Here is a 19,875-nt window from a genome sequence, read left to right as displayed (position 1 = left end):
TTCTTGATTTTCTTTCGACTTTCGAAGGATATGCGGAACATTTTTGTCAATTTTTCAACCAACTACTGTTTTTTTTTGTAGGCTTTGTATTATTTTAAATTCTCAGCAGACGTGAAGATAAATGATAAATTATTGAAACAGAAAAAAAGGCTTGGTTTTTATCAATTGCCACTCAATTCAAGCCAATTAAAAGAAATTATCGCATTTCATCACCACACTTGAAAATATGCATAATGCTTAAAAAGTGAACGGTCAGTATTCAGAAAGACATAATTATATTAGGACAGCGTACAGAGTCCAAAAACGACGTGAAGTTAAATATTAATTAGAACGTGATTATTCGTGGGAAAATATACATTTTCAAATACTATCCCAATTTTTTCCAGCACATGGTACAAAATAAATTATTGATCATTGCAGTTTTTGTTGTTTAACGGGAAATTTTTTTATCGTGCAATTGTCATTTTATTTTATCGTGAATATTTTATTTATTTCTATTCGAAATTGATGTCATTAAATGTTCATTTTTGTTCTGACATTACTTTGTGCGCTTAGTTCTGTTTTCTCTGGGTGTGGTAAGGTAATTGAAGCACAGGGTTGCTTTATTTATAAAGTTACTGATCAGTAGTTGAAAAAACTTTCTAATTTTCCTAAAACTAAAAGTGTTTGCTGATGCTATTCAAGAATTATTCAACTAAAAATGTCCTCCTATGTTCAAATTCGTTACGGTAGTAACCAGACATTAATTTGCAATACTGACTGCATTTGTATCAATTTACTTCAATACATCCGCGAAAACTGCACGAGTTTGAGAGTTGAAGAAGAACTAGATTTGGTCGACTCCTTCGGAAGCACACAAAACTTAAAAAAGTTAGATTTACATGTAGTTTTTGTTGTTTCTAGGACAACCATTTTGGCTGACTTTGGAACCTTTTGATGGCCGCTCTGCTATAAATTGTGTAAAAACCTTAGAAATCCAAATTTCAAAAACCTTGAAATAAGCTTTCAAACAGACACAGGGGGCGGATCTAGGATTATTTTCTCGAGGATAGGGACGAATTATCACTTTTTTTTAGGTTGGCCAAATTGAGTTTCCAGCTGTCCCAGAACACCATAAGGACCATATTTGACAAATATGTTTGCGCCGCAGGCAAATTTTTAGAAAAGAATTAGGTCAAAAAAGCCATTTTTGGGCACTTTATGGATGAATTTGACAACTAAAAAAGTCTCGTTTTTTCTTACTTGAGCTTCCCCTTAAAAAAGTATATATTGGCATCAAAGGCGCCTTTGGAAAAAAGATGGGGTCGGCCGAAAATGGATTACTTAAAAAATGCCAAGGGACTCTTTGGGTCGGTTGGGGGTTGAATTCCTGAAGTAAACTAGTGTGCATGAAAAATTTTTCAGACCAGTACTTTTCAGACCATTTTCCTAATTAAAAATTCCAAATAGATGACGCATTCAAACAAGACAAGGGATGTTTGGGGTATGTCGATCGATTACTTTAAAATTTCCAATGTCTATATTGCCACAATAATCAATGAAAAATGATTTTATTCTGTAAAAACTTGTTTGCAGCTAGTTAGGTTCTTAAAAACATTCGTTTGAGAACTTTTCCTCGCTTATGTTTTTATAAACAATCAGCAGATATCATAATGTTACAAAAACAAAAATCCGAAAAACCAAAAATGGTTGAGAATTTTTCTCAATTATGTTTTATAAACAATCCACAGAACTCATAATGATAGAAAAACAATATATAAGCACGGTGGCGTGCGCAGTAATTTTGACCAAAAATTGAGTTTCTTCGGCGCGCGCTCCTCCCTCAAAAGTAGTCATGTTGGCGCCAAAGACGCCTTTAGAAAAAATTGATTTTGTTCAGGTCGAATCCCCCCTTGGCACGCTACTGCTTATGTATAAAAACGACAGAAATCATAAAAGATAAAAAGAGATAGTTCCAATTAAACGAAGATGCCTCATTTTTGCATAGAGAAGTAATGGTCTAAGACAAAAAGGTTAAAAATATAGATCTTGTTCAAAGTCATAATAACCTCATTCGCCAAATTTTTAACGCCGCCCTCCCCGGGTTCAAATCCCACCGTTAATTATAGCTTTTTGTGTAGTATGCCAGTGATCGCTAATTTCCAGCGCTGAATCACGTACAATTCAGAATTTGTTGCATAGATAAACCTGCAATTTTTCAGAGCTATTTCAGTAATGATTCCGTAGAAATTCATTGCCAAAAGTTAAGAAATTTTAACTCATTCTAGTAGCTTTCGAATGAGAGTTTTAGTTGATTTTAGTTCCTTGAAGGTTTCATAGCGCAAAGATAGCATACATGATTGATCATCGGAAAGTTAGGTGATCGAACCCCTCTTAGAGCACTAGTTTTGCTCATTTTGCTAGTTTTTTCATCGCTGTTTCATCGCTGAAAGTAATCTAAGTTAACAATAATTAATCGATAAAGTTTGCTATTGTGTCAATAAACATCGATAATTCATCAATGGGGATCGCTGTTTTTTTTTCATTTTTTCCGCTAACTTTCAATGTGAGCTCAACCCGGGCCCCTCTCCCTCCTTCGCCCAAAATCCCGAATCTCTCCCTCCTTCTGCCTCATGTAAAATCCCGGGTTGACCTCCATAGACAAAAAATTTATTCAAACAATTCCATAAACTAAGTCTACGAAAAATACTAATCATACAAATTTCATACATTCGCTAAAAAAATGTCATCGAGTTTTACCATTTCTATATATGGAAATTGTATGATTAGCAGATTTTTGATGGCGACTACAAAATTTTTTCGACGTAGCTTTGAAATTACCCCAAAAATTTCTTTGTGTTTTGTTTTTCAACCGCAAATTGAATTTTGTACTAAAACTATTTTTTTCGAAAAAAAAAATTGCATCCAAAATTAAGTTTTTGTGTGCATAACGTAGTCCTGGATAAACTAAGATTGGTTTTTTCCTTTTCGCTATATATTTTTTTCATTAAAGCTTAAGACTTCTTTTTCTACTGTGTGACATGTTTATGTATGCCATGATCAATGTCTGAAAATTAAAAAAAAATATAAAAAATGATCATCTTTGAGAAATTTTGCCAAAACTCAAAAAAGCCAAAAAATGTTTGTTATATTTTTTTTGTGAGACAGATCTAAGACCTTTCAGGTGGTTTCCAATGCATTTCTAATGCGAGACGGTTTTGATTACTCTACGTTCAAGTAACCAAGGTTGCGTTCGGTTTGTCACTTGCGTTCGGTTACGAACACAACCAAAAAAATTTGAGAATTCAAAAGGTAAGAAAATTATAATTTTTGGCTTATGGAAAAATGCTAGTCATACAACTTCTAAATATAGGGAAATTAAAGACTTTCATGCAATTTGTTGTATTTATGGAATTCCATGAAAAGTGTATGATTAGCATTTTTAGTCAACCCTGGATAAGAGAAAGTTTTCAATTAATGCAACTAAACTACCGGCAAGTTATATAATTTTTAAGTGGTGCCCGTAAAATTTATAGATATCATCTCGAAAAAACCAATATTAACGATTTTAATTGATTAAAATATAATATTATGATTTTAAATGATAACACTGAATTTTAATATTTGTAAGCCAAATCAATTTTTTACAACTTCTTGAGACTGACATAAAGTTTGATATAATTGATTATGCTCGATAAAATTGAGTGTATTAGGACTGAAGATAATTTCAAGTAGCTAAAAAATTGATTAGCCGAAAATAAAAATAATAAAAAGAAAAAGGGATATTTTGTGTGGGCAGTAGGACGAATTTTTGTGGTTTTGGAACGGAATCAACCCTACTTCCTAAATCCGGTGCTGACGATGTTCCGGCGAACATTTCCTCAATCACATAGAACCAAACTGGAGCGGATGTTGCAGCTTTATTATTAGACAAGCGGGACTAATTTTGGGCAATTCCAGATTGGTGTCACGTTTTTCTATAAAAAAAATCATCATACTGCAATCTGCTTTTGTCTATATTCATCTCCTAGGCATCATAAACTTATATTTTTGTCTTTGAGAAATCTAAAGAAATAGAATTCGTATATGAATTTGAAGATAAATTTATAAATTAAGCTGACCGTCAGAACGAAACGAAATTTCTGCAATATAGATACGATTTAAATTCTTCGATGCAAAAAGAAAAATCAGAATTTAAACAAATGGCTTGAAGCCTTGTTTTGGGCACTTACAAAATTGGCTGTAACAATGAGCTTCAATCTGAGTGTGATCGAATTCTTGATAAAAGGAACTTTTCCTCTTGACCTCTAAATGACATAGAACTTTTGTCACTAAATTGCAGATCAGTTTTAACAATTGGACGGAAAATCAAGCTGGAAAATAAATTGTGAATCCATCAACAGACATTGTTGCGCTTAGTGAAACATGGTTGCATAAGAAGTAATTCACCGTTCTGATAGGAAAACTGCACCTCATGCAGGAGTCCTATTTTCAGCGATTTACAATCCACGGCATGACTGTCCTTATATTCTAAAAAAATTTTGAGGGAAGTGAGCAAACAACTCAACGTTCATAAGGTAGAATCTAACTTGATCACAACGCATTGGATTTTATGTGGCAATCTGAACTCAAGTTCAGTTGATTGGAATACTTTATCAAGCGATGACCAACTTGAATTCAGTATTTTGAAATCAATTTTGAAGTTCAATCTTGGTTTACTGACAAATAAAGATTTTTTTTTACAGCGAGACGTAATATTAACAGACAATTCTTTTTATGGATTAACTTCGAACCCAACCAAAGCTTCTCAGATCAACCTGCGCTTTCCTGTCAAATAGCATTTGAAATAGATACTAAACAGATAAATTTAAATCGTTTTTGCATCCGTAAAGCAAAATCCGAATCATTGCGTTTGTTATTCTTAAACAACCGACCTCATGGCTCGAACGATGCAAAACGAATGCTTGAAACGTTCTGTGGGTTGTTTCATCCAGCCTTTAACAAATCCAGAAAAAAACAGTTCTTTGCTCTAAAGACCCCTATTGGATGTCATCACACTCATGCCTTTTGTTTGAGTCATTGAAAGACTTCCATTTAAAAATGACTTTCAATTTTCTCAGATCGATAAATGGAAACGCAAAAATACCCACAAAAAATTCATACAAAAAAATCAGTTGATGCTCTGCTTTTGCAATCTGTGAGGCCTTAGACAAAGTTTTGTGCATCTGTGCACAAAATAAACAACAAACCCTTGAATGTTCCAAGCGAAAGTATTTTTCCATGAATATAATGATCAGATATTTTCGTTTCGCAATGCAAAATTCTCAACGAAATGAGTAAATGCAAATCAGGAACAAATACAGATGATTGTATATCGCCTAACATAGAATTTTCCGTTTTACAGTTCTCTTTGACTGATATTGTTGAATGGTTTAATTGCATAGTCAGTATTATACAGTTTCCAGATATCTGCAAAATAGTACACAATAATCCTTTACACAAAAAAGCTTCTCGTTTGAATATTGAAAGTTTTAGGCCCATTTCAATACTTCCTGCACTCACCCTAGTATATGAACAAGTTTTTTTATAACAAGATGACAGGTTCACTCGAAGAAAAAACTAGACGATGTGCCAGAAGTTATTGACAACCCTTCATTTTATATGCTGACGATACAAAAGTTAATAGAACTTGGTTTCACATTTCTTCAATTCAAACAGATATAAGCAAATGCAATAATCTGGGCAGTAGAAAACAGAATTGACTTCAATTTTGACAAAATTGAACAAATTAGAATTCAAAAACTAAACAAGCGATACTCTTTAAGCGATCTTTTATCTTATGATAGAAAACAAATAAGTTTTATAGACACGAAGAAAGACCTCAGTGTTTGATGCAATTTTAAAAAATGTCATGATTATGCCACATCACCGAAAGGCTTAAAAAGCAAACACGCAAATTAATTACATCAAAGGATCTTCGCCAAGCTCACTGAGTAGCTCTGTTCGGATTTCGCTTCGTGAAAGTTGCATAATGTCAATAAATTTTATGCATCTCCTGTTTAGTTTGCGACTAAAACCCTTGAAAGCATATAAAAAAAGTTCAGCATGAATTGAAGGATGAGGATTATGTTTTTTGCTTGAATAAAAGCAAACTGTTGACAATTATATTTAACAACGATTTGATTTTTCTGAGAAACATTCTTAATAACGAGTTGCCGATAAATTGTCTTGGACAAATTTTGGACAACCGAAATTAGCCCTGGTTCAAATCGAACGGACTTTTGAGAACGGAAGACTTTTTGAGAATTCCAATGACAACACGAAGCAAAATTTGTGAAACTTTCTTTTACCGTGGCGCAGCAATTTCAAACACACTCGCAAGATCAAACAATTTGCCTGTCTATAAACCGTTTCAAAAGTTTGTAATCTTTAGAAAGAATTTGAACCTGTTATTCAATGACAAACTACAAAATTCAAATAATCGATTTATACAGATTCATGGTTTAATTTTTATTTTACTAACTTTGTTATCAATGACTAAGAGCAACTAATCCCCGTCTTGTGAGTTTAATTCAATCTTATTATGTTTATTATGATTATTATTATTATAAAAGCAGACTGCAGACCGATGTTTTTTTTTCGTCCGAGGAGATTTGCAGGTTTTCCAGATCGAGGATGTTTTTCCGCGACTGGCGAGACCCAAAGAAGGTTATTTGCGACCAAAGAGACCCAGAGAAAGTTATGCGCTACCGGCCAGACCCTACCGTCTCGCCGGTAGCGCATAACAAGCGATACTCTTTAGCGATACTAAGTGAAATAGAAGGACAGTATATCCGATCGTACAGAGTTATACGCACAGAACAGGTTCCGGCTGGTTTGGCGCAGGTATGATTCCCACCAAAGTCGTTTCCTTTATAGAACACAAATCTGACAGTGTTCGCGATCAAAAAAATTCTCACAGAGAACCGTGCGACCGATGGAAACGTAACCACAGCCAGCAAGACTTGCCTTTTCTGAGTTACATATTGTCAATTTTATCTAAATTTCATGCATTTAGACTATTGCTAGTCACTTGGGTTGCTGAGCAAATAGTAAATTAAGACACATTTAAGGACATAATGACGTAACTGCACATTAAGTTTGAACTATACAGGCAGTGAAATAGAAGGACAGTATATCCGATCGTACAGAGTTATACGCACAGAACAGGTTCCGGCTGGTTTGGCGCAGGTATGATTCCCACCAAAGTCGTTTCCTTTATAGAACACAAATCTGACAGTGTTCCAACTTCTTAATTTTTTTTTTCGGTTTTGATTATCTATTTGAATTAATTCAGTAAACGGCCTTGGCTGCCTTTGATTGACAGATTTTTGTATGTCAAAACCGTGATTTTTGACCAAAAGTGTGAACACAGTGAGGTGAAAATTCGAAACAGGCGACAATGCGTAACAATAGATAAAGCATGGAACACTGATCTACGCGCAGTAACCCCCTCGTGCCGGATGTAAGCGCAGCAGAGCAAGCCCGGGTTGACCTCCATAAACCGAAAATGATTTTCATACAATTCCATACATCAAGCGTATGGAAAAACGCTTGTCATACAATTTGAACTTTTTGGAAAACAGTTGAAATAATATAAAAAGTAATTTCTGAGGCTGTTTCATTCTAATAAACCAGTCTGGTGATAAAAAAATCGGGTTCTTTTTTTGTTTCTGAAAAAAATGCTTAATATACAATTTCCCTTTATGGAAATTGTATGACTAATATCGTTTGATGGCGACACAAACGTTTTTCCAAGTGACCTTTAATTTGCCCCAAAATTGTTTTTTTTTCAACCGCAAATCGAATTTTGTACTGAAACAATCATTTTCGAAAAAAAATTTGCATGCAAAATTTAATTTTTTGTGTGCATAACCTAGTCTTGGATACACCAATGTTGACATGCACTTTTTTCCTTTACCCTCAATTATTTTCAAAAACGCAGAAAACTACTATTTCTTTTGTATGGCATGTTTATTTATGCCTTAATCTTTGCCTGATGTTAAAAAAAAACAAATTAAAAAAAGTCATCGTTGGAAAACTTTGCCAAAATTTAAAACTTTGTTACTTTCGTTATATTTATTGTGAAGGACAGCTTTAAGACAATTCAGGCCGTAAATGCAAGACCGCCCAATCTTTGATGCTTTGAGTACACCAAGATTTTTGTCACTTGTGTTTGGTTACGAGCACAACCCAAATTTTGCAGAATTTAAATTAATCGAAAAAAGCTTTTTTTTTGAGTTATAGAAAAAACTTGTCATTTAATTTTCATTTATGAAAAAATGCTTGTCATAGAAATTTCATAGAAATTGTATGATAAGACGTTTTGGTCAATCCGGGAGCGTGTTCTACTTGCCAATGCCTTTCGGAAAAATGTCGCTTGTTAGGAAGTGTTATCCTGATCACACGCTAAATTTTTGTGCTGGAGATAGCTTTATTGTTATAAAAAATATGGATTATTATCGACAGGCAAGTTAGTTTTGATCGCAGTACAGTTTAGCACAACTGGAACTTGTTTGCTTCATAATTAAGAAAAGATTGCGTCCCATGAAGCTTGCTCGATGAAAACGCGCATCGAGCGTCGATGGGTTCTAATCAATTTTAATGGATTCCCGAGACAACAATGATCCATTATAACCCATTACAGATGAAAAACTCAGACCACGAAATCGATTATATTGCCATTCTTAATCGATTGTTTTATAAAAAACAAAATTCCATTATTATCCCCTACAATCGATTATAATCCATTGTTTTTGGCACTGAAACTGATTACTTTTGCCAAAATAATCCATTACAATTGATCTTTTTTTAAAAAAACAACAACTCATTGTAATCTATTATAACTGATTATAATGCATTTTAATTTTAGAACTAAATTTGTTTATGTTTGCAGGGAATTTACAAAAAGTATGCCATGTCTTTTACTAAATGCCATGTCTCAACGTCACCCCCTCAAGTTTTTTTTACCAGCCCCTAAAGAAAGGGGGGTAAACGGGGGGGGGGGGGGGGTCAATCGTTAACCCCTCCCCCAAAGTCTACCAATAAACACCCCCCACCCCCCAGAAAAATATGTAAATTTTAATGTGAAATGTAACATTTTATGAAACGTAAAACGTAGCAGTTTCTCTGCACAGGAAATTGAGATAACCTTGAAAAAAGTTTTAAATTTCATTTCATGTTTAACCTCTCTAAAAAATCCATTGAAATCGAATATAATCGATTATAATGGACTATATTGATATGAAAAATCTGAGGATTATAGTTCATTTTAAATGGATCATAATAGATTATAATAGTTTATAATGGATTATATTGACATAAGAAGTACAAGGATTTTAATCCTGTTTTAATAAATCATAATCGATTGATTTGCAATTTTATAGTTACAATATAATCGATTTTAATCCATGGGCGCTCGGTGCGGGTAAGCAGTACGTGTTCCAACATAACAAAAGATTGCGTCTCATAAGGTTTCAAAGCTTTTTTGTTCTTTTCACTTTATGTTCTGAACTTTTAAGCTTACTCCTATTAATGCGTCATGTTCTAAAAACTTAGCAACCTATAAAAAGTTATGAAATTTTTTTTTATTTAGTTCTTTTTCATTATCTTCTGAACTTTTAGGCTTCCTCGTTGTGATAAAATATTCTCAAACCTTAACAACCTATAAAAAGCTATAAAAGTTTTTTTTGTCAGTTCTTTTTTGTCTATCTTCTGAACTTTTAGGCTTACTCATTGTGATGTCACTACTCAGAACTTAGCAATTAACGTATAAAAAGCTATAGAACGATTTTTATTGTGTTTTCTTTTCTTTATCTCCTTAATTTTTAGGCTTACTCCTTTTGATGTCACTACTCAGAACTTAGCAATTAACGTATAAAAAGCTATAGAACGATTTTTATTGTGTTTTCTTTTCTTTATCTCCTTAATTTTTAGGCTTACTCCTTTTGATGTCACTACTCAGAACTTAGCAATTAACGTATAAAAAGCTAAAGAACAATTTTTATTGTGTTTTCTTTTCTTTATCTTAATTTTTAGGCTTACTCCTTGTGATGTCACCGCAAAAGTTAGCAATAACCTTATCTTCAATAGATAATTTATCGGATGGTTGTTTGAGGTCATGCTTAGCTTCCACGTCAGCAACCAAACTGTCTTGTCTTTGTTTGTGGCTATTTTCAGACTAACTTTCACACTATTATTGCGACTTAGTCTTCAGATAGTTTTAGACTTTGCCCACTACTTTGAAGATATGACTGAACTAAACACTTTCTGCCGTCGTCGGGGGCTTTATATTTGAGCGACTTTGAAAGCCTAAAAAAATTGACTTGTAGAAGCAAAAAAACTGAACAATGGTTTTTCCGAGACAGTGGATATCCAAAAATCTGTTCAAAACAATAACTTGAGTTTTCGAGCTGCTGTTTTTAAACATCAGAAACTTAACTTTGCTCTAAAATTAATTACTACAGACAATTTTTTGATAAAACAAAAGGAACAGGCTGAAAACAAACAATCAAATCGTGTTTTAGAAAATTGTACGACAGAAGTGTTCAGCTTCTAGAAAGAGGAGCAACCTACATTCCGATTGTGTGCAGTCCCAGGGAAGAGTCGACAGGGTCCAGATCAGGACTCAAAAGTCCAGAGCCGAGCCCGAATGTGTACAAAGAAAATAATCACTCGATAAGGTTTTTCAACATATTTTTAAATAATTGGAAACATAAATCTAAATGGAGAGCTTTATAAAGTTTTTAGTATACATATATAACTGCTAAGTCCGCAAACCACAATCATTTAATTATTTTCAATGCTTATTTCGTTGCCCAGAGAAAAGTTCTTTCAAGTCAATTAATGCTTCTTTTAATAAATGTTTTTTTTTCCTTTTTCTTAAAATGTGGTATTTTTGTATAGCTTTATTTCGTAGCTAAGAGAAAAAATTTTTTTAATCATTTAATTTTTGCCTCATACTTTTCACTTTTTCCCATTTTCCATAAAAAACAGAATCTTTTCTGACTAAAGTTAAATGTTGTGGTTTTTCTTATAGGTTATGCCTATCGGAGCCAGTGGAAAAAATCTTCCCTCATTTTCAATTCCACTCAGAAGGCGGCAAATCCAGCCCCAAGCCTCAAATTCGGGAAACCAGCAGTCCAGTTCCACCTAAAGTAACTAAACTCACATTTTAGTAATAAATTAATTAGAAATTGAGATTTCTGCGATTCGCAGAGGATCAATGAAAGACTATCCAGCCTGTCAAAAAACAGTCGGTTTCTAATTTTTTCCACATCCATGGCTGAGTTATTTTGTTGAGTGAGCTCTTTTAGCGACTCAAGGCCGTTTTTTTGCGTCTGGAGTTTTCAAGTGGTTTCACTATTTCCACCGAATTTGGCCAGGCTGTGGTATAAAAAAGGCAAGAAGTTGGATCAGATAAAAATATAAAAATAGCAAATAACCTATTTCAGACAACTTTTGAATGCAAAAGCTAACTTCTCAAACAGAAGGTATGTCTCAAGCTCACAGAAGCTTAAACTTGCATGCTAAAGTTGCTGAAAATTGACAGATGGCTCTTTTCAATTAATTCTGGCTCTTCAACTTGTTAAAGGGCATCCATTTTAAGGGCATTCATTAAGGTATGATTATCTCAACAAAAATGTCAAATCGGTGCAAAATTGAATCTGGGTCTCTTTTTAATAGAGGTAACCATTAAAAAATTGGATAACACAGGTTTGGTAATAATTTGTTTAGACTCACTTATCAGACATGTAACGCCAATTTGTTTTTGTGAATAACATTCTCAAAAGCTTCAAGAACAAGCCTTGTACTGTACTGTCTTTTCGTTTTCGTTGATCTTAGGTCTCTCCGACTGCCAGACGGGGCTCGTCAAAGGGTCAAGCGGGTAACAGAAGATCTTCTAAAGTGACCACTGCTACTGTCCCTATGAGTCAGAGAGCGAGTCCGAAGAGACATTCAGTGTTCTAAAACATTCCTTGTAAAAAGATTATTATAGTATGTCATTCGTTGAATACTATGCATCAATTAAAGTGAATGAGTTCAGTCGAACAACAATCTCGCTGTTTTGCGCTCTTGTTATGACCTCCATACACGAAAAACATTTATCATACAATTCAGGGGCGGATTTAGGGGGGGTTTCGGACGCCCCTATCCCCCCTCAGGGATTCGACCCCCTGCCGACTCAAAGAGCCCCCTTTGTATTACTTTGGTGACGACCCTAAAATTTTTCTAAGAGAGCCTTTGGCGCCAACATATACTAATTTTGAGGGGGGAGCGCGCTCCGAAAAAACGCAATTTTTTGGTCAAAAGTTTCCAAAAACTGCCTAAAAACACCTTTTTGGCCTGTTTTTTTTTTTCAATATTTTGCCTGCCCGACTGCCATTTAAAGTCTGAGGAGCAGCAAGAACATGAAAAATTTAAATGTAACAAAAATTAAAATTGAAAAAAAAAATTGATTTTTTTGTGAAAACATCCCCCCCACACGCCACATTAAGTACAAAGTGATAGATTTTGCTCCTATTAACGAATCAATTACAAGACTGCTCGTATCAGGGCGAAGCCCTGAATGTTCCGACTGCCTCATACGGTCTATGCAGCAAAAAATAACATGAAAAAAATAAATGTAATAAAATAAAAAGAAAAAAAAATAAAAATTGAAAGTTTTTTTGAAAATCAATCCCCCAAATGATAGATTTCTCTCCTTGTCACAAATCAATTATGGCAAATAAGCATCTGTCAACCAATTTGGATCGATTGCCGAGACGGATTAAACCTCCGCTGACGCATTAATAGCATTAGTTGTCCAAAAATGGTCAAAATGATAATCTTTAAGCCCCCATAACTTTACGAAAAATATTAACAAAGTTTACGGAATATTTGTGCTCGGGGTGGTTTTTTTTCTTCAGACAAGCTTCGAATTTTTAAATAGCCATTTTTGACAAGTTTTTTTATATCATTCAAAAGGTATTGTTGTCTTGTGTCTTGAGCTTAGATTTGAAAAGATAGTTTACCAGTGATTATTTTTTGTAAATTTTTGGGGGTTTAAAGATTGCCATTTTGACCAATTTAGGATAATTAACGTGTGATATATAATTTGTGCTATTAATACGTAAGCGAAGATTTAATCCGTCTTAGAAATCGATCCAAATTGGTTGAAAGAGGCTTATTTGCCATAACTAATTTGTGACAAGGAGAGAAATCTATGCTTTTCTTTTTATATAGCGTGTGGGGGATGATTCGATAAAAATTTTCAAATTTTAAAATTTTTTTTCTTTACGATTAATTTTATAAATGTTATTACTCCTCCATAAATTTTAAAAGGTAGTGGTAACATTCAGGGCTCCGCCCTGATACAAGCGTTCTTGTTCTATTTTATAGGCCTTTAGAAAATATTGGCTATGAAAAAAAAAACAAATGTGGTGATTGGTTTAGTACGTAGTTTGCGAGGATTTGGTGAAAAAGTGTGCGCGAGTCAATATTTACAGCTTGAACAACGATAAGCAAAATACAAACAAGGCTGCTCGTATCAGGGCGAAGCCCTGAATGTTCCGACTTCTTTTAAAGTCTTTGGAGCAGTAATAACATGAAAAAATAAATGCAATAAAATTAAATTTTTGAAAAAAAAGAAATTGAGATTTTTTGTAAAAACATCCCCCCACACACCATTTTAAGTTCTAAGAGAAAGATTTTGCTCCTATTAAAAAATCAGAGTTAGAATATTGGCTTTCCTGAACACATTTGGAACGATTTCTAAGTCGGAATAATTCTCCGCTGACGCGTTAGTAGAGCAAAGTATATCGCGCGTTAACTGTCCCAAATTGGCCAGAATGGCAATCTTTAAACCCTAATAACTTAACGAAAAGTAATCAAAGGTGAAATATCTTTTCAAATTTAAGCTCAAGACAAAAAATAGTTTTTGAATGATAAAAAAATCGAAATTTGTCTGAAAACAGCAAAACCCACCCGAGCACAGATATTCCGTTACTTTCTTTACGAAAGTCGGAACGAATACCAGAAAGAAAAATTTAAAAAAAAATGCTTGAAACGAATGCAAAATCACGGGTCGTCACTCAGTAATTGTATCTCAATTTTGATGCCTAATTTTGTTTAGGCAGCAAACACTGAGTCATACACGATATTGCAATAAGTTGAACTTGGTTGAAATGGAATGGCAAGCTTGCAACGATACGTAGTTTCGCAATGATTCAAAAAGTTCAATGAAATTCTGCCTGTACAATTTAAGTTCAATTAAACGAACTTTTTTTTTTCACCAAATGCTCCTGAAAAAGAAGTTTCGGGCTCAACACGGTCATAGGCTGAGTTATTGCGTCGTACAACTATCATGTATACAGAAAACGGTTAGTTATTTTTTTGTGTTAAATCAACTAAATGCTAGAAAACTGCCCATGAAAATTTTTTAATGGGCCAATAAAAAAACGTGAAAATAACTTTAGTTGAGTTTCCAGTTTTTTTTTGCTGGCTTCAAGAGATTATAGTTAGGTGATAATCGAGATTTCTTTGAGCTGATTTTACAACCTAATTAAGATTTTCCAAATACTTTCGCATTAAAAAGGAATCGAACTTGAGATTGAACTAGATAGGCAAAATTAGCACGTGTAGTACCCTGAAGCAGTGGTTTTTCTTACTCGATGTGTAATTTATACCTGCGTCTGATTTTAAACTCTTTGAACTCAGATTCAGATGTGGAAATCCTCAACGCCGTGTCTATCTAACAAACTGATAGCATCAATCTGCTTTTATCAACGAACTCTTGGAAACGTTCATTATGAAATATTTACTAGCATTACAGATCATTGAACAACTGTTAATTGATTTCGGACATTTTTTAAAGTTTGTTTCTTGCATCAAGCTGCTGTCGCCATTGCGTTCACTGTTCTTTCCGTAATCGGCAAAACAGTTGATTTCTGTTTGTTCAACGACCTTCCAATGTAGAATCTATCCACTCTCGTTTGCTCGGGAACCTTTCCGTAAAAATACTTGTGAGTTGTCGTGAAATCTGTCTGGCCTGTTTGAGTTGCGCTTTTGCAGTTCTCCTTGTGCCAGTCTGCTATTTTGCTTTGAGCCAGACCCCAGTTAGTCGGCTCCCCAAAGATGGGGAAGTCCGACTTCTCTGGAACCCACGCCATCTGGGTTCCCACTTTCCACTCGCGTGCTTCGGGTAGACCCTGTGAACAAATAGAAATCTCTTTTCAAAATTTTAAAAATGTTTTGCTCTCTCTTTTTACTGCAGCTCCCTCATCTGTGTTTTTCAACGATTGGAACTTCCGCCAATATCAACTGATTTCGAAATTTATCATGTAGTTTTTGTAATATTAATGTTTCACGAACAAAATCTATTTTTGTCGGTCGAGTCAATTTTTCAGAGTTGTAAAATGGTTTTTCTTACTTCTCTTCTATACTCCCTTTCTCGTCACAAAAAAAATGGTATAAGAAGCGGTTTTTGAAGAAGTTATTACATAAAAATCGAATAAAGCAGCTTTTTTGTTCCAATATTTTTATTCTTTCATTATAAATAGACGATGTGAACGTTAACGTTTAAAACTCGTTTAAAACTCGAGTTAACTCGAAACGATAAGAGACCCGTAGCGTTTTTAAAAGTATTATAGTGCTTTAAAATTGCTTCAAGGTCAAAGATTGGCCATAGACTTCGACTTTTTCCTCAGCCAGTTTACGATTTTACATAACATCCAATTTTAACGAAAATTTAACTTGTAAAAATTCGCCGGCGGGGAGACGTGTGAGAGCCTAGTGAGAGCCTAGATCTATAACATGAAAATAAATCGACCATTTTAAACTTGTATCAAATTACATAATTGCTTTAAGATATAAAATATACATTATTTTACCTGTTTTCCTGGTTCAAATTAAATTCTAGTCACCTGTGATTTGGGTCGTCCTCTGCCGTTGTACTCTTGGTCGTACCAGGTGATGAGGTTGTTCGAGTACTTCTTACCATGGTGTCCGAACAAGTGCTGTTTGCCCATTCCGTCCCCCTTGTGCACCGCCCCTCGTCTCACCAAATGGTCCGGCGACGCACCTGTAACATATTAATCAGGCACTATTTATAGCTGTTCGTTAATTTACAACATTGAAATGTCTCAAAAACATGCTTACGGCAATTTGCGTGCAAGACGCATACGGCATGATATATAGTTATTGCCGAACTACAGTTATTGAACCAATTTGAAAAATGTGGTTTTTGCAGGCGATCTTATCAAAAAACGGAATTATAAGACACATCAGCTCAGAAGCGAATCTAGAATTTTCTCGAAGGCAGGGATTTTCAGAAAAAAAATCGAAAATTTTGTCGAACTTTTTTCGAAAATTTAGAAAAAAGCGTTTTTAGGGACAGTTTGGAAAATTTAAGATTGTTGACAACGAATCTGGGCTCTTTTCCAGTTCCCCCCCTTTCAAAATAACGAGTTTTATATTTGTTTTACGTGTTATTACGGCTAAATGCGTGAAGTTACGCTGTAAAGTATGAAGAACAAATCTGTTCAGAATTGTCGATTTGTTCACCACGCCAAATTTCATTGCATTGTGACAACGTTAAATAGACTTTTCAGAATTGAGTTTGAAAGGGGGGGAACTGGAAAAGAGCCCGAATCTGATTGAAGGTAACCAACCTACTTCATTTTGACGCCCGAAACTATATTTTTAATCATTGGAGCACATAGAAATTAAGGGAAATCTAGTGAAAATTATACTATCATTTTTGACCAATTTATTTGCTCAAGGTCACTGATATTGCTAAAAACTTGATACTAATAACGACTTCCAATTTCGAAATATTTCTAAACACACTCAACTCCACAAATCTTAAAAAGCATTCGGAACGTTCAAGATTTTGCCCTGATAACCAAGAGTCTGCTCTTTTCCACACTCCCCCACCTTTCATATTTTCAATTTTTTCTTGTTTTATGTGTGATGTAACGATTTAAGGTACGAAAAACACTTCTGTTGACAATTATTAGTTTGATCATCATGTATTAAATTATGCTAACGTTCAAAGAGACTTACAAGTGGAGAAGATCCGACCGATGAGTCAATTATTTGTCTTTTTGTTGCAATTGTTTATCATTTTGTTGCAATTATTTGCCAATAATGGCAAACAATTGCAACAAAATGGCAACAATGTCTCCAAAACTTTTTTTTTCCAAATTGACAGCAATAGTTGGCTCTTTTCAAGTTCCCCTCTTTGACCTTTTCTGAAATTGGATATATGACAGTCTATTTAAAATTACTTTTCTTGTTATAAGCAAAACGTGTCAGCGTGAACAGTTGAACAAATTCGTACAACATTTTCTTGGATTCAAATGGCGTGTGAACAATTTTTGATCAGCTTAATCTTGCAATTTTACGAGGGGATGAGAAACTGGAAAAGAGCCCAATAGTTAACTTAAGACTTTTATTTCCGGAAAAAAATGACAAACAATTGTAATAGAAAATTTTTGCATTTGTTTGCCATTTGTTTCCGGAAATAAAGGTTTTAAGTTAACAATTGCTGTCATTTGGTTTAAAAAAACAAAGTTTCGAGAAGTTTCCTAGACATTTTTAAACAAAGGCAGAAAAAATAGAACAATAGAACAACCAAACAATGTGAATGAAAATTGTTCTTGTAGAAGTTTTTCAGGTTGGAGTGTCGGGAGGAAAAAAAGCCTTATAATGATTTAGGTTAAGATATCCGAACAATCTACATATCCTAATCTACCTGAATAGGGATTGTAATCCGTCCTGTAAGAGCTGTTGTGTTTCATCGCATCCTTCGAGTATCTCCTCCGCTCTTCGTACCAGTTCCCCACCAGCACTCCCGGCACATAACGGGGCTTAGTATCCCACGCTGGCATTCCAGCTGCAAACGAAGCATTCCCCACTGGGTCCCCCATTATTACAGGAAATCCTGACTACTTTGTTGACTTTTTAAAGCAAAAATAATAAAAAAAACTGGGAAAAAATAACCAAAACTTACGTATAATTATATAAATTGTACGTAACCAGAGCTATTATATAACGTTTCACGCGTTATCAACTAACAAAAACCGATCTGCCTTCGCGTATGTTGGTAAAGCTAGATAGAATATTATGTTTGGTTTTGGTTAGATTGATTTGAAAGCTAATCTAAAATTGAAGAGAAAACACGTGCAAAAAAGATAGAAATAAACAAAGATATAAATAATGAATGTATTAAGGCAAAAATGGTTTATTCATGATTGTGTGTTTATCGTTCCCTTGTTCATACTTTTTGAAGATGCGGGGCAAGTTTACGTTTTTGACTCCATTTATTTTGCCATAAGATATTTTTTGGCTACGTTTGGCTTTAGACCGTATTTCGAATTTTTGAATTTTCGTGTTATAGATTATATAAAACAAATCGGACGTTTTGAATTTCTGAATAAAATTCAGGGCTCTTTTTCCTTTTCCCACCACCAGCAAAATTTTACAAGAGAAATTTTGTTCACGTTATTCGAATGTTACGAAAATTGACTTGCGAACTTATTAGGCCATGACAAACATATTTGGCCTTCATGTTTAATTTGGTAAAATCCCCATTAGTTACACCATAAAATTGATGCTTATGTGAGGTGGGGGAAAAGAAAAAAGAGCCGCGAATATTTATAAATATGAAGTTACTTTTCTGTTAACATTATCCGATTGTTTCAAAAATTGGCATGTGGACTAATTTGACTATGACAACTACATTTAATTTGTATGTTCAATCCTGTGAGACTCCTCGTAACTCCATAAATTCGATATTTATGCGAGTCGGGAGGAGGAAAAGGAAATAGGGTCAACGAAGCTGACCTTTAAAGGTGGTGGAGACAGTTAAAGGGCGTTGAAATAGCAACCGAATTGCAAAACTGCATTCAACTGTCAAAAATCAAGACGACATGCATCTTTTCGCTTTTTTCCGAGATGTCAATTTTTGCTTTGTTTCAAGACAACTATTGGAAAAAATTCATTTGACAACGGTCTGCTGTGCAATTTTCAAGAAAAAAGTACAAAAAATGAGAACGACAGAAAGGAAAATGCGAAACGTCATAGAGTTATTTCGAATTAGGTTTAGCTTGAAGGTCAGAATTATTTTAAATGTTCAAAATGTCCATTAATTAAATAAATAATTTTATATAAGATTATATAATGGTTAAATGCATGATGTTATACAGTGCTGATTTGGACAAAAATGCATTAAGCTTGAACTTTAAAACTCATTTTTATTTTGCAATTGGGCTCAATTTGGGTAACGAAAACTTTGCTACACTTAAGTCACTGATCGTCTAGGTAGGTTTTGCGTAAATTTTGATTGACTAAAAAACCAAAATTATGCGTTTTTGAAGTAAAATTTTGTGTTCAATTTTCGCAAAGTAAAGAGCACCGTATAAATTCTACTGAAATTCAAAGCAAATTGTCTAAAATCAACCCAAATTGAGCAAAACGTTTTTCAACTTGCAAATTTAATGTGTTTTTTCCGGATAAGTTACATTATAACTGTAAATTTAACGGCACTACTGGACTATAGAGAGTTGCAAAAAGTTCGGACAGACAGAAACAATTAGAAAGAGCAACTGTCTAGGCATCAACGGAAATTCAAACTGAAATAAACCTAACGTCGAAAGTTCATAAGGCAGAGTTTTCGCTCAAAACCTATAACCAAGGCGGGTAATTGCATCCGAAGCGTCGAATAGTAAGCCTTGAAACAGGAAATTTATTGCTCAGTGACAAATAATTTTGAGCAATTTGTTTCCAGTTTTTGAATATTTTGATCTTCTTCACTTCCGTTTGTTCTTTTGGGCGGCCTAATCTATTTTTTTGTTGATGAAAACGTTCGTCTTTATA

General features: G+C 34.2%; 2 protein-coding genes across 2 annotated transcripts; one reads left to right on the top strand and one right to left on the bottom strand.

Moving 5' to 3' along the window:
- The first annotated feature begins 493 nt into the window (after nucleotides 1–493).
- On the top strand, nucleotides 494–11,991 carry LOC134855586 (uncharacterized). Its single transcript, XM_063872123.1, has 4 exons — nucleotides 494–870; nucleotides 10,545–10,700; nucleotides 11,057–11,174; nucleotides 11,863–11,991. Exons 1-4 carry the CDS (start codon nucleotides 701–703, stop codon nucleotides 11,986–11,988), a joined length of 570 nt encoding a protein of 189 aa, XP_063728193.1. The 5' UTR covers nucleotides 494–700; the 3' UTR covers nucleotides 11,989–11,991.
- A 2,809-nt stretch (nucleotides 11,992–14,800) lies between these two features.
- LOC134855354 (cilia- and flagella-associated protein 107-like) lies at nucleotides 14,801–18,179 on the bottom strand. Its single transcript, XM_063871852.1, has 3 exons — nucleotides 17,753–18,179; nucleotides 15,921–16,078; nucleotides 14,801–15,206 (listed from the first exon to the last, which is right to left on the bottom strand). The coding sequence occupies exons 1-3, from the start codon at nucleotides 17,925–17,927 to the stop codon at nucleotides 14,886–14,888; spliced, it is 654 nt and encodes a 217-aa protein (XP_063727922.1). The 5' UTR covers nucleotides 17,928–18,179; the 3' UTR covers nucleotides 14,801–14,885.
- Between the last annotated feature and the right edge of the window lie 1,696 nt (nucleotides 18,180–19,875).

The sequence above is a fragment of the Symsagittifera roscoffensis genome, chromosome 10 (assembly GCF_963678635.1).
Source record: "Symsagittifera roscoffensis chromosome 10, txSymRosc1.1, whole genome shotgun sequence".
NCBI classification, from domain to species: Eukaryota; Metazoa; Xenacoelomorpha; order Acoela; family Convolutidae; genus Symsagittifera; species Symsagittifera roscoffensis.
This window is presented reverse-complemented; position numbering and strand designations above follow the sequence as displayed.

Excerpts from the sequence above, each read along its gene's own strand:
- LOC134855586 (XM_063872123.1), top strand. The coding sequence starts at position 701 with ATGTCCTCCTATGTTCAAATTCGTTACGGTAGTAACCAGACATTAATT. Across the intron at positions 871-10,544 it reads AGCACACAAAACTTAAAAAA|AAAATTGTACGACAGAAGTG; the intron begins GTTAGATTTACA and ends ATCGTGTTTTAG. Across the intron at positions 11,175-11,862 it reads GCAGTCCAGTTCCACCTAAA|GTCTCTCCGACTGCCAGACG; the intron begins GTAACTAAACTC and ends CGTTGATCTTAG.
- LOC134855354 (XM_063871852.1), bottom strand. The coding sequence starts at position 17,927 with ATGGGGGACCCAGTGGGGAATGCTTCGTTTGCAGCTGGAATGCCAGCG. Across the intron at positions 16,079-17,752 it reads GGATTACAATCCCTATTCAG|GTGCGTCGCCGGACCATTTG; the intron begins GTAGATTAGGAT and ends AATATGTTACAG. Across the intron at positions 15,207-15,920 it reads GAGGACGACCCAAATCACAG|GGTCTACCCGAAGCACGCGA; the intron begins GTGACTAGAATT and ends ATTTGTTCACAG.